General features: G+C 38.1%; 1 protein-coding gene across 1 annotated transcript in view; it reads right to left on the bottom strand.

The window, feature by feature from the left end:
* Positions 1–13,517, bottom strand: part of LOC150084509 (acetylcholine receptor subunit alpha-like) — a 483,889-nt gene that overhangs the window by 29,976 nt on the left and 440,396 nt on the right. The window contains exon 6 of the mRNA XM_090375255.1: positions 909–1,793. Within this exon, the coding sequence (XP_090231381.1) occupies positions 909–1,793 (885 nt within the window). The remainder of the gene's footprint in view (positions 1–908; positions 1,794–13,517) is intronic.

Here is a 13,517-nt window from a genome sequence, read left to right as displayed (position 1 = left end):
CATGTCTGCAATGCTCAGAGAATTTCATGTCTGACTACACAGTTACTTCCAGGTCTTTTATAATTGAGGTTGTGGAAAGGTCCCCTGTGATCTTCCATAAATAAGCCGCAAAGTGTACTATGAAGAAATCTTTGATTCCCACGCTTTATTGTTTCGAGACTTCGCTAATTATCATTAATCATAACAGTTCCTACATAACCAACAAACTAAGTTGTCTTATTTGTTATTAGAAGTCTTTATTTAAAGGCTTTCCCAACTGTTAGTCTATAATAATGAAAAGAAAGTGGAAAGAAACTTTGACATTCATTGTTCACTTCGGTGTACGGCTCCTTGCTGAGTAATTTCCTTGTACTTGGGTTAGGCTTTGCGTGTTTACCGCTGACAACCTATTTAGAAGAAGCTCACAGCCGTACCACGTGAGACCAGCAACCCAGATAATAAACGATGCATGTAAACAGCCAGTGGAAAGTAGACCATGTAGTGAAAGTTCATTTTGTACGATATTTTCGCTGCACTGTCCTGCAGCGCTTTGATATACTTCTAAGAGGTGACAAATAGCATCAGATGGCACCACAGATTTAGCAATAGCTTCTGTTGCTAAAAAGAACAAACACGACCACATTATCGATTTATATCTATGGTTTTGTGCTGACAATTTACTCTTTCTGATCTGAAGAATGAATTTTCAAATTAAATCCAAAAACTTCTCTATTTTATTTGAAATTTATGGAATAGCAATCAAGTGGAAACGTAAAAATAAGTATCTTGTAACAGAATGAAAACGAATTGTTGTATTGCAACAATTCGTTTGCAAAAGCTGTATTGCAAACTATATTTATGAATAAATAAAGTCCTTAATGATAATTATTAGGGATGCTATTAATATTAGAAATAATCGCGATACTCACACTTATATGTTCCTCGTATCGTCTCGTGTGGTCAGCTATAAAGTGCACTGACTCCATCGCTCTCTGAAATTCTGGACAAAAGTGGAGGCGCATAATTCCTGTTGGACTCCTTTCCCTCTCCTGCACAGGAGTAGGCGGTGGGGGTGGCTCCTCTTCGGGGATGCCATTGTTCAGCCTTGCCGCATAACCGTGTATTCTGCAACCACTAAAATGACCTTCTAAACCGTACTCTACATCGTAGCTATTCTTCCTAGGATAAGGCTGGGGGGCACTGTGGTCTCTTAGTTCTGTGCCATTGCACGTTCGCACCATGAGCTTTCTAGATTCGGGCGAGTATAACGGCCGTCGCATAAGTAAAAGTCTGGGCAACATTTGCAGGAAGACGCGCTTCACCCAGGGGGCCATCTTGTGGGTGGAGGACGTACGGAAATGTACATTCAGCACCACTACGGTGACGCATATCGAAAGAGTCACGAGGATCATTGTAAACAATAAATACTTTCCCAGCAAAGGGACCACTAGAGATGTTGGCGGGATAATCTCCGCCAGTAGCAAAAAGAACACAGTTAACGACAGAAGAATTGAGATACTCAGAGTGACCTTTTCCCCGCTGTCCGACGGAAGGTAGAAAACTAGCACAGTGAGAAAAGATATCCCCATGCACGGGATGATGAGGTTTACTGTATAAAATAGGGTCTTTCTTCTCATGCTGATGCTGAAGGTGATATCGACGTAAGGCTCTGCACAGCAAGTGTAATACTTCTCGTGGCGAACTGCTGGGACATCTAATATGTCCCACTCCACGCTCAAGTAGAATTCTGAGAGATCGATACCTATCGCCACACGATTGGTATTAGGTTCTTCGTCCTTGTGACGAAGGTCAACCTACAATAGAAAAGAAGTGGAAGTTATGCTCTAGTGGGGTCACAGTGAGTCATAGTATATGAGAAAGCAAAATTATATGAATTATATGAAATACAATGAAGTGTTTTATACTTACGAGTGAGCTAAATGGTCGAAATTCATTTACTATAAAGAAGTAAACTCTTTGTAGTTTATGTACTAATAAAACCAAAATTAATATGAGATAGAACCAATAAGTATCATCATACACTGGTGTGAAAAAATTAAGGACCAACACTATTTCTAAAAGTTACAACCAAAAAATTTTTACTTAAGGTACTCTTTACTGATGAGAATAGATTCAGTTTCAGCAGCGATTCCGTGTGCCAACCTCTCGCCAGCTTATCTGGCGAGAGGTTGTGACATGGGATCTCGTCGCAAACATCACTGAAAGGGATCGATATGGCGGTCGAGGTGTACTCGACTGGGGAGGCGTTATCTTGGATGGAGTACACAACTCCAGATACTGGAATTGCTCCAGATACTGTAACCGGTGCACGCTACTGTACTGAGGTAATCCTTCTTCCTGTGCGTCTGTTCCGAGGTGACATTGACCCCGGAGTTCGTGTTTATGGATGATAACGCCACAGCCCATCGCACTGCAGCTGTAATATGCTTTTGGAAAGTGAGGACATTGTTCGTATGGATTAGCCTGCCCGTTCTCCAGACCGATCTAAATCCCATCGAGCACATATGGCATGCTCTGGGCAGACGTCTAGCGGCACGTCCACACTCACCAGAAAATGTTCACCAGCTGAAGATGGTGCTGACAGAGGAATGGATGATGTTACCGCAAGAACTTATCAACAACATTGTTCTAAGTATGGACAGGCGGTGCAAAGCCTGCATCGACATTAGGGGTGGCCATATCTATTACTGAGGACCACCTCTTCCCTTTGTTCCATCTTTGGCAGTGATGCATCTGTATCATGGTAGCCAGTGCTATGTTGCCATTTTGAATAAAGTCCCTCTGTACCGTTTTGTTTCCGCTGTTGGGTCGGTGTTGTTTCCTTCATCATTTCTGTACCTCACGAGGTTCCTTTGGTATGCCTCTCCTACATCCAGGCCACTCCTATGAGAAGCTACAGGTGAAAACCTGACTGGTCTTTAAAATTTTGCACACCAGTGTAGTTACTGAAACTTAAAAGGGTCATTCACTGACGAACAAATTTTCTGTGCGTACAAAATGGATGTACCCAAGTACAAATGGCATTTCTCTTCTTTCAGAAGTTCGTGAGCTTATTTAGGAAAATCCATAATTTAGCTGTAGTTTTGTAATTAAGTGCAATTTGCATCTCTGATTAATGACATTAATCACAAATTTGAAAGAAAGAATGAGATTATAGGAAATTACGTACATTTGATAAATAAGATGTGATTGCAGTTGGATGGATGTGTAGAGACCATCCTTGCTGTTCATTCAAAGAGAATGTTATTAGAAAGAATTATTGACGATGTCAACTGATTCGATGAAATGTCCAAAGTAGCTTATATTTAAAACAAATCATACGACACTCGAATGATGTTGCTGTTTCATTCATTGCGTTTCACTGTGGAAACATTTTGATTTTTGCACTGCGAAAAACCATAGCAGTTATCTTATTTACAAAATCTTTTATAATTTATTTATTTAAAGCAAAAGTTCCATTCTCTCTTTGTTATTCTCGTTTGCATGTTTTCGGCCAAAAACAAAGGAAGTTGTATACCGATATATATTGTCATCTTAACGACAAGGAATAGAAAAGGGCAGGGATCGAATAATTAGGAAAGTCTGGGTGGGATATCTGTTGAATTATTTTTTTGCACGTACGTAATGTACTGATTAAAAAAGTAAGTTTGAGCAGCCCTTGCAGTTGAAATTCCGCTTTTATTATCAGAAGTTATGACTGATCCTGATTTCTATATGATGGGGAAGGTTCATTTTATGGAAAAACTGCTTCCTTTATCTCAGATTACCGGCAGAACAATGGTAGCATCAATTTCTATCTATTTGGAAAAATCTGGTTTTGAATTCCTCGTTGTTTATACTCTGGCGCGGCCACCAGATCAAAGGAATTTTACAATAAATCATGAATACATACAATCGTTAATTGTATTTGGCTGTTAAGGGTTAGAATCACGGAACGTGTGCTACTGCCCTCTCTCTCCTCACCACTCGGCTACATTGGCCTAATGCCTATAAAATGTCTTGGGGGTTGAGGGTAATCCCAAGAAACTCGCCAACAGGAAATACTAGTATTCTTTGCTGCCATCTCAATGTAACTGATGTCAAACGCGAACTGCTTTCAGGCTGATTCCAACTTAGGTTTAAGCTCTTAGAAACTTCTTGGCATGCCATTTCCATCTCTCAGTCATCCTATAGGACCACTGCGGATATAATCGTGGCCATGGTTGAAAACCCTTGGGTTGGAATCACGTGAATGACATGAAAAAATTTTATAGGCTTATTTCATAATCTGGCTGAGTTAGGATGAATTTCTCTTAGGCTTGGGTTGCATGGTTTTTCGCTAAAAAAAAAAAAAAGAAAACACAAGCAAATAGACCACAGAATACAGAAATTACAGTCACAATATACTGGCGCCGCGTAGCCGAAACTAATATCTATCAGTGGCGGTCTTTCCGACCCCACTTGACACCCCAGAAAAGACGAAAACCGACTTGCGTTGTTTCTAGTTTAGAACATGGTAGAGTTGGCTAGTCGGGTAAAAATGTTACTTCACTGTCACCAATTCCTCTAGACAAGTGTGACTGATATTCCTTCCATGAAATGAAAACTTCTTTTTGATATATATTAGATATATAATTGTTATGCATTATTTAGCGAATACTGAATGCATCTGAAGCCTCCATATCGCTGTGGTTGCCATGGTTTCCGAAATATTCCCTTGGATTCGTAACGAAATGTTGTTCCAAGGGTAAGTCATGAAAGTATCCCTGGACGCACACCAAGAGGGAGATGTGGTTGGTCGTTAAATCATATCGTACATAAAAGAAAGGAAATACTTTGGGTCACGCAAATTAACAGCCTCCTCTGATCGATTTCTGAAGACCTTGGACTTTAAATATCGCCTATCTTTGCTGCTCACTTCGAAGGAAAGGAAGAAATCAATAGCAGTCAACCAAAGTATGACATCCTTTCTGCATCACTGCCTTTGGGAAATCGGTTTACCAGCAGCTTGTTACTTAAGACACGAATAGAAATATTCAGTCGGCGAGAGTAGATGCGGACCAATTTTACCGTGAAACTCCAGTTTCCTTGGTGACTGTTCAGGGAGGCTGAAGGAAACAAGAATTATAAAAGGCAAGTTTTAATATCTATTACAATAGCGAGCAGATCGATAATTGAGAACTCTTAAACTTTTACGGAGTTGTTCTGAAATTCCTAAGGGTGCTTGCAGTGGAAGTTATGGCGCTGATATTAAGTAACAGGATTTACGACAAAATATAGCCTATAACGCGCTAGCGCGCATGTACAGTCACTCCTTGGAGTTGGGGATGTGAAGGCCAATGTACGTAAATAAAGTCGGTAATATTTCACTGAACTTTTCTATGCAGTGTTGAGCAACTTTTCACTCAAAAATATGCTTCATAAATTTTTTGTTCTATAATTTTGTTTCGTATAGTTCATGCTTTTATTTGTATAAAAGAGATTTTTTTATATTTTCGAGGGAAGTCAAAAAAATGAAAAAGAAATAGGTCGTTGATCCGACGGTTAAAATCAGTGATTGCTAAAATCTGTTGGGCAAGTTTATTTATTTGCATCGCAATACAAATTATATAAAAACGAAGGACAATTAGGACTGATAGTGGCAGTGAACATTCAGGTTTATATAAATTACAACATGGAAAAAATTCGTATATGTGAACTGTAGAAAAAAAATATATTGATAATAATATGCGAATAACAGAATGTTATAATGAAAGACAATAACATTTGAGTCAACTTATAAATAATTTAACGAGTTAAACAGAAGACAAAAGGTTACATAGATATTAAATAGATACCTGTAATTGAAATGTGTTTGAGGAGTAGTACTGAATTTCATATTTATTAAAAGACTGAAGTGACATAAGGATGTTATTCTCATGATTATTGATTAGTCACGCATTATGGATGATGGAAAGACAGGCAGCATTAGACAGAAACAAGTAAGAGAGATAAAACTTATAATTATTATATGTAGAGTATAAAGAAATCTGCGTACAGCTAAGGACAGTTAAATCAAAGTGCTTATGAAGGTTAAATAGTCAATATGATAGCAGACGAAATGAATTCGAAAAGAAGGGTATTTAGTAAATTTACGATGGACATTTTCTATCTCAGTTATTAAATAACTGAAATAGAGGGAGAACAGATTATGGGAGGAACAGTTGTTCGTAAAGAATAAGGGACTGTAAAAAAAAAACTGACTCCAATATATTCACATTTAACAAAGTTTAAAGATATACAGTTCTTGAAGAGCAAGTCGAGCACAGTATGCCAATACTGTCGTGAAACATTGCCTGATAGCGATAATGTTGTGATTGAGTGACAGAAAGACCAACAGCCAATTTATAGACCCTGAAGATTCAGATGTACGTTCATAATTGAGAGTTACTGGTCGGTCAGATGGCAGTGATGAGTCGATGAACCTATTCGTTTCTATTAAATCATTATAGGTTTGCAGAATTAAGCAGTAGATTTAGATATTTCAGGTAGTTGTAATTCCGAAATATTTCCCCTGTGGGGAGACTAATCACTGATCTATGGATCAGTAATATATGCAGTAAAAAGGAGGAGCTTCAGACTAGAACCTACTTGATATTTTAGAAGAGTAAATTCTAATTTAAAGATCAAGGAGTGATTGAGGTAAAAAGAATCTCGACAAGCCGTGAAGCTAACCTTGTTCCTACGCGCAGTATAATCCTTACGTTTAGCTTACCGAAGCGTCTGATATCCATCAACGCTGGATACTTAATTTGCAACTTCAGACCTTGCATCCTTAACCCCCTGAAATGTTAAAGGTGCAAAAAGTTTGGACATACACAAAGAACTTGCAACGGAACTGCCATTTGTGCAAAATGGCAGTTGGACCCTTAGAGCACAACTTCAAAGATTGCAACTCCTCTCGTATCAAATACCCAAGCTGTAAACAAAATCACCCAGCCTATTCAAAGAGGTATAATCGATGGAAAACTAAAAAATCAGTCTATAAATATAAATAAAAACAAAAGCGTATTTTACCAGTGTGCTAAATGAAGCGTCATTCCAAATAACACTTGGAAACCGGTGTTATTTGGAATGGCATGCCACTTGCTCTGTAATCAACCATGGCAGTCTAGTCTGCGCAGAAATCGTTCTCGTCTCAACATAGGATTCACTCATTCATTAGTGCCGATGAGCCTTATATATGCGATTACACCGAACATGTTTAAATAATTCTGCACATTTTAATGAAAGGTCCCATATTTTTTCATAGCACATCACATTTACAGTAGGTTCTACTTTTAACCACCGATTGATTATTCCACATCCGGTCAGATTTTATCTGACAGAAACTGCTGGGATGACATTTTCATATGTTTACAAACTTTCATTTATATAAATATATTTCAATGAGTTACTTTAAATTTTATTATGCATATACACATTTAATCCTGCGCTGTTCCTTGTGTTTCACAAGCTTAAAGTAATGGACGGTTTAGGTTATGTGCGGTTCCTTGTGTCACAGAGGCTTTACAAATGGATTGTTAGCGAAGTGACAAACGAGAAGCTGATAAGAAAAACCATTCAAATGATTGAATTCCGAACTTTTGAAAAGGATCATAACATTTTCAAGTTCAACAGGAATAAAATATTATGGATCACTAACTATTTAACCAATTATCACAGCAAGCTACTCTCTCTCTCTCTCTCTCTCAGAATAACTTTCTATTACAGCAGTACAGTATAGTTTAGGGCTAGAGCCTCGGGTTACGTAGGGAGTTGACTAACATTCAAGTTAGTGCAATTGCGTCATTTCTGTACGTAGCCAACTACTTATTAAGTATATCTCTTATTGTGAATACCTTCACAACGAGTTGCCATGATATTGCACTGAAGACTATTGTTACTTATTCTTAGCGGATACCATCACCCATACGGCACCGTTTCGGAGCTTATTGGCTTCTCATCAGTGGGTGGGCTATATACAGAAATGATGCAACTTGTATGTTAGTCAACTCCTTACGTAACCTGAATCTCTAGCCCTAAACTATACCGAAATTTAAATTATTCCACACCATCAGGCATCTCTCATATTGCGGATTTATACTTCGCGACTGGGTTGTCATCATAGTAACGCCAGGGTACGTGCCCACCCACTGATGAGGAGCCAATAAGAAATGGTGCTGTATGGGTGATGGTATCCGCTGAGAATAAGTAACATTAGTCTTCTCCTATAGTGAAGCATTATTTATTAGAAGTAGTGCAATATCATGGCAACTCGTTGTGAAGGTATTCACAATATGAGATATCCTTAATGATGCCAATCTATAACTACTTAAGTAGTTGGCTACGTACAGAAATGATGCAATTGCATCATTTCTGTACGTAGATTTTTTTTGTTTTCTGTTTACTTTCTGGTCCGCAGTGCCAAATTAAGAACGACATGACCTGGAACTGGGAGACCTATATCTAACTATTTGGCTCTTTAAAGAAGAAGAGAAATGTTACTTTTCCACTCTGCCTTCATACGTAAACTTCCAATACGAAGAATGAAACACCTAACATTTCTAGTTATTAAATTATTATTTAATAGCGAGATGTTCAGCTTTTTTTCTAAAGCATTCCTTATTTTCATATAACACATTCTGGACACTATGCCACAGTCATGAGAAAATTACATATGTGATGCCATATAAGCAAGAATTTATAACAAAACAAAAAAAAAGAAAGAAAAACCTCGTAAACATCTTATTGTTTATTAATTAATGGAAACGAAGTATTGAGAGATGCAAGAAAGTGGATAAGGCGTGCGTAGAAAAAGATTACTTTCTTAGTAGCCTAGCTGCTACGTGGAACCTTCACAGAATGGATAAAATTTGATCAAGACCGAATTTATTTCAGTTTTATCTATCAATTTCGACAGATTCAGAGACCTCTAAATCCCTTTCATCAAGATAAATGACTTCTGTACCTTCAGAAGATTTATAACCGTCTTACAGATAATGCCAACCACCTCTCTGCAATCTTATTAAAATTCTTCGAATAAAGTCTCTCTCTCTTTCTTTCAATCCTTCCCCCTCCCCGGAAGTTGGAACTCGAAATATGTTCAATTGATAACTCAAACAGTTCAGATAGTGCCACTATAATTAGAAATATTATCTGAAGCTAAGACAATTGACAACTGCAAAGGTTATAGTGAAGTGCTATTATCGTGTTATTGATTGTGTTTGAGTTAAAGAAACGAAGGCCATGAGGCATTAGAGAATCGGATCTGTAAATTACGTGCATTCTGCAGTTGGTTTCTTGTTCTGTTGGAAAAATAATCTGTTTCCTTGGAAGGGAACTGTACTGAAAAACTACTAGTTCGGTCAGATAAAATACTTAAGTATTTTACCTGATAGATTCAACTGTACATCTGGGTATAGTTGAATAATCCAATATTCGAAGGGGAGGAGATAATTTAGTAGTATTAAAATAAATTGTGGTAGCTGTACAGATGTATGGACTATGTCGTGGAAAACAACGTATGCAAAAAGCATTACGCAATAATAATTATTAACTTTCGCAGTCAATAAAATTCGCAACTGAAATGGTGTCTTCTACAACATCGTGTTTTGTTTTTTGCAATAGTCGCGTGCCTTGCATGGGACTATGGACAGCAGTGTAAAAATAGCTAACAGCACGATAGAAGTATCCGAAGGTTCTTTTGTTTTAATCCTCTGCGAATGTAATTCTGCTAATAATCAGTCACAGAAGATCATCAGGTTTATACAAGAAAATAATGTTTGGTGGGGATTTTTGTTGGAGGCTTTTTATCTTAGCATTCCTTCCTTTATTTTTAGCAGTCCTACATGTTTTTCTCATACAGTCTGCTGCCCCGAGTGCCAAGCGAGTGATCAAAGCGAATCTAAAAGTAAATTTCAAAGGGCTTTCTCTAGTATTAAATTTTCAGAGAAATTTTAAGTGTTTAGTTAAAGTTATTTATTTTCTGCTCTTCTAAATAAAGAATTAATCTTTTCAAAAAAGAAAGGGAAGGTACCTTTCTTCCTTTTATATATAGAATTAACCTACGTAACACACTAACCACTAATCGCTTGATCACTGGGAGCACCGCTCCTGCCTTCATATTGGCTGGGCCGGTAATCTGGGGGAAAAGTTATCCTCCAGGGCAAAAAGGAGCAGTCATGGATATCGACAATTACCCAGCTAGACGCTCATTACCTAGACGCTCATCTCATGACTTGAATGAAATTGATCATGACATATAACAATCTAAGAGACTACGTAAAAATGAGAACCAGCAAGAATTTCCAACATTCCTTATACTACACTCTTTATTGAAACCTATGAGCGCCCCTTTCGCCATTTCTAATTCAGAAATGTTTAGAACGTGTGGCTGGTTCATCGAAAATGGTGAAAAGACTCTGATCTGGAGATTTACTGGTTGAAACTGCCAAGCATCAGCATTCCCAGGCTCTATTGAAATTATCAAATTTTGGTGGAACACCTGTACAGGTCACCCATCATGCTATATTAAATAGTTCCAAGGGAGTAATAGCAGAATGTAATCTGATAAATGTCACTGAAGACGAGCTAGTTTCAAAACGTTGTCCAAGAAAAACGAATAATGATTAAAAAAGATGGTGAACTTGTTCCCACCATAAATATTATTATACAGTATAACGTTTAGAACACCAACCTTACCACAATGGTTATCCGAAGGTTCATGTGTAAAAGCAGGATACCTTAATTGCAGAATACGTACATACATTCCTAACAGAATTAGATGTTTCAAGTGTCAAAAATTTGGGCACTCGCAAACAGTATGTCAAGGGGACGCTATATGCCCGAATTACGGCTCCAAAGAACATACACAAATGGACTGCACTGCAGAAACGCCACAATGCTCAAATTGTAAAGGTATTCAAAATCCAGCGTATTCAAAAGCATGCGAACTCTGGAAGGTAGGAAAAAAGATCCAAAAATACAAAGTTGAACAAAAGATCACCTAATAGGAAGCAAATTATGCTAGACATGCCAAAAATTACTTATGCTGCAGCAACCAAAAAATATCAGTCAACAACACAAACGGCAGTCACAGTATCTCCTTCCATCTCAATTGCCGATTGGGCTCGATTAGCGCTATCATCCCCACAGCAATCACCTACAGAACAATGTAAAGGCAGCTTGTGCTAGTAATACTCCACCAATAGTACCACCAAGTGCTTCTGGTACTCTAACATAAACTGCAAAATCGAAAGTAACAGCTCCAAGCATTGCAGACCAACCAGGTTTAGCAAATATCGAGGTTGACTCTGGTACCCTGCAGAATGAGCCAATCTTAGATTTACATGCAGAAGACGATATCGACATTGTACGCACTACCCTCTCAAAAAAGAAAGGACAAAACCAGACCGATTCAAACAAGCTGGATACAAAAAAAGACAGAACCATATACAATCTCTAAAACAAAATAATGCAGAAGATTATACAGTGGAACTGTAGAGAAGCAACATTTTTGATATTTACGATCTAATCAAACAGCGCAGACCAATAAGCAAGCTTATGCTTGCAAGAAACCAATTTAACCCCACAAGTGACTCCAGTAATTAAAAACGATAGCATTTATCAACAATACAGAAATATAACGAACTGAACAAGAGGATCACCCCAGAGAGATAAACGAGGAAAGTTTATTGAAACAGTTCTTGACAACCAGAACCTCACATTATTAAACACTGGTTCTGACACTTATATTCTCTTTCCCATGGCAACTTCTACTGCCATAGATTTATCAATATGTTCCCCAAAACTACTCCCAATCATTCAATGGTTATTTTCAAGTAATCCACTAAACAGTGACCATTATCCGATTATACGCAATTTGCAAACACATAGAACATCACATATATCCAACCACATAAAATGGAAATTTTCTAAGGCAGATTGGAACAAGTTCACTGAGGCAATTTCCTTCGAAGATCAAGTAATCAAAATTCAACCTATAGATGATGTTACTGACCACATTACTACACAGATAATAACAACTGCAACCTACTATATACCCAAAACCACAGTTGGTCCTCACATATATGCCAATGTCTGGTGGAATGATGTATGCCGTGATGACAAAAAAGAACAGAATAAAGCATAGAATCTATTTTGCAAGAACCCAACAACTGACAACCTGATAAATTTTAAGAAACTTAAAGCTAAGGCACGTTACATGCAGAAAAAATATTCTTGAATCCGGTTTGCTTCCGCCATTACTAAAAATACAGAGAGTAGAAAAATATGGAACAAAATCAAAAAGCTGAATGGTAAATCCCACCCGGTATCAACGCCTATTATAAGTTGGAAGAGTAAAGATTTCTCCTCCCCAATAGAAATTGCAAACGCCCTAGCGGAATTCTTTTCTGAAGTCTCTGCCACATCAGCATATGAGTTAGCTTTTAAACAGGTAAAAGCCAACGCAGAAAAGTATAAGCTGAATTTCTATACAACGGCATCTCTTCCATATAATTGACCTTTTACATTACTTGAACTAGAGAGCTTCTTAAATAGGTCAGCTAATAGTGCACCAAGACTTGATGGGATATACTATATAATGCTTAAACACCTAAACAAGAAAGCTCTGAACTCATTGCTGGTATATTTCAACCGGATATTCTCTGAAGGCTACTACCCTCTTTCCTGGCGTCATTCAATAGTCGGCGCCTCCGTAGCCAGGTGGGCAGGAGCAACAGTGTGTAGCACACACACACACACACACACACAAGCTTCTTGATTAGTCCGGGGTTCGAGCCCGTGACCACCAAATATGGAGGATGCGGAAATGTCAGGGAATGACCGCCGCATATCCCCGGAGCAATATGGCCTTAGTTGCTAATGCTCCTAAAAACCAAATAACAAATAAACACTCAATGGTCCTAGCCTTTTCTAAACCTGGAAACGATCAATCAAATCACCAAAAGATATCGGTCAATATCTCTTTGTAGTTGCCTTGGTAAGACATTGGAAAAAATGATTCACACTCGATTCGTATGGTATTTAGAATATCATTCGGTGGCGAATAAGAATCAGTATAAATTTGTTCAACTCTAGATCTTATAACCAAGGCAGAATCCAACATATGGAATGCATTTGTTCGTAAAGAACATCTTGTCATGGTCTACTTCGATATGGAAAAAGCCTTTGATACCACCTGGCGCTATGTCATTCTTCAAAACCTGTATGCTACAGGACTTCGGGATCAGCTACCACTGATCATACAGAGCTTTCTTCAAAACAGAACCTTTAACTGTACGGGATAGTGTAATTCACTATCCCGTACAGTTATCCAAGAAGAAGGGGTCCCACAAGGATCAGTTCTTAGTGCGACGCTCTTTGCAGTTATGCTAAACAATGCAACAGAGAATATCCCGGCTAGGCTAATGTTGACCCCTATCTATAAGCAGATGACCTTTCAATATTTTGCCCCTCACAAAATATGCACTCCATCTCTGCAACAAAAACAACTG

This window comes from Mastigoproctus giganteus, chromosome 6 (assembly GCF_048544385.1).
Source record: "Mastigoproctus giganteus isolate SK-2022 chromosome 6, ASM4854438v1, whole genome shotgun sequence".
In the NCBI taxonomy this organism is placed as follows: domain Eukaryota; kingdom Metazoa; phylum Arthropoda; class Arachnida; order Uropygi; family Thelyphonidae; genus Mastigoproctus; species Mastigoproctus giganteus.
The sequence above is the reverse complement of the archived record's forward strand: the minus strand, read 5'-3'. Positions and strand labels throughout refer to the sequence as shown.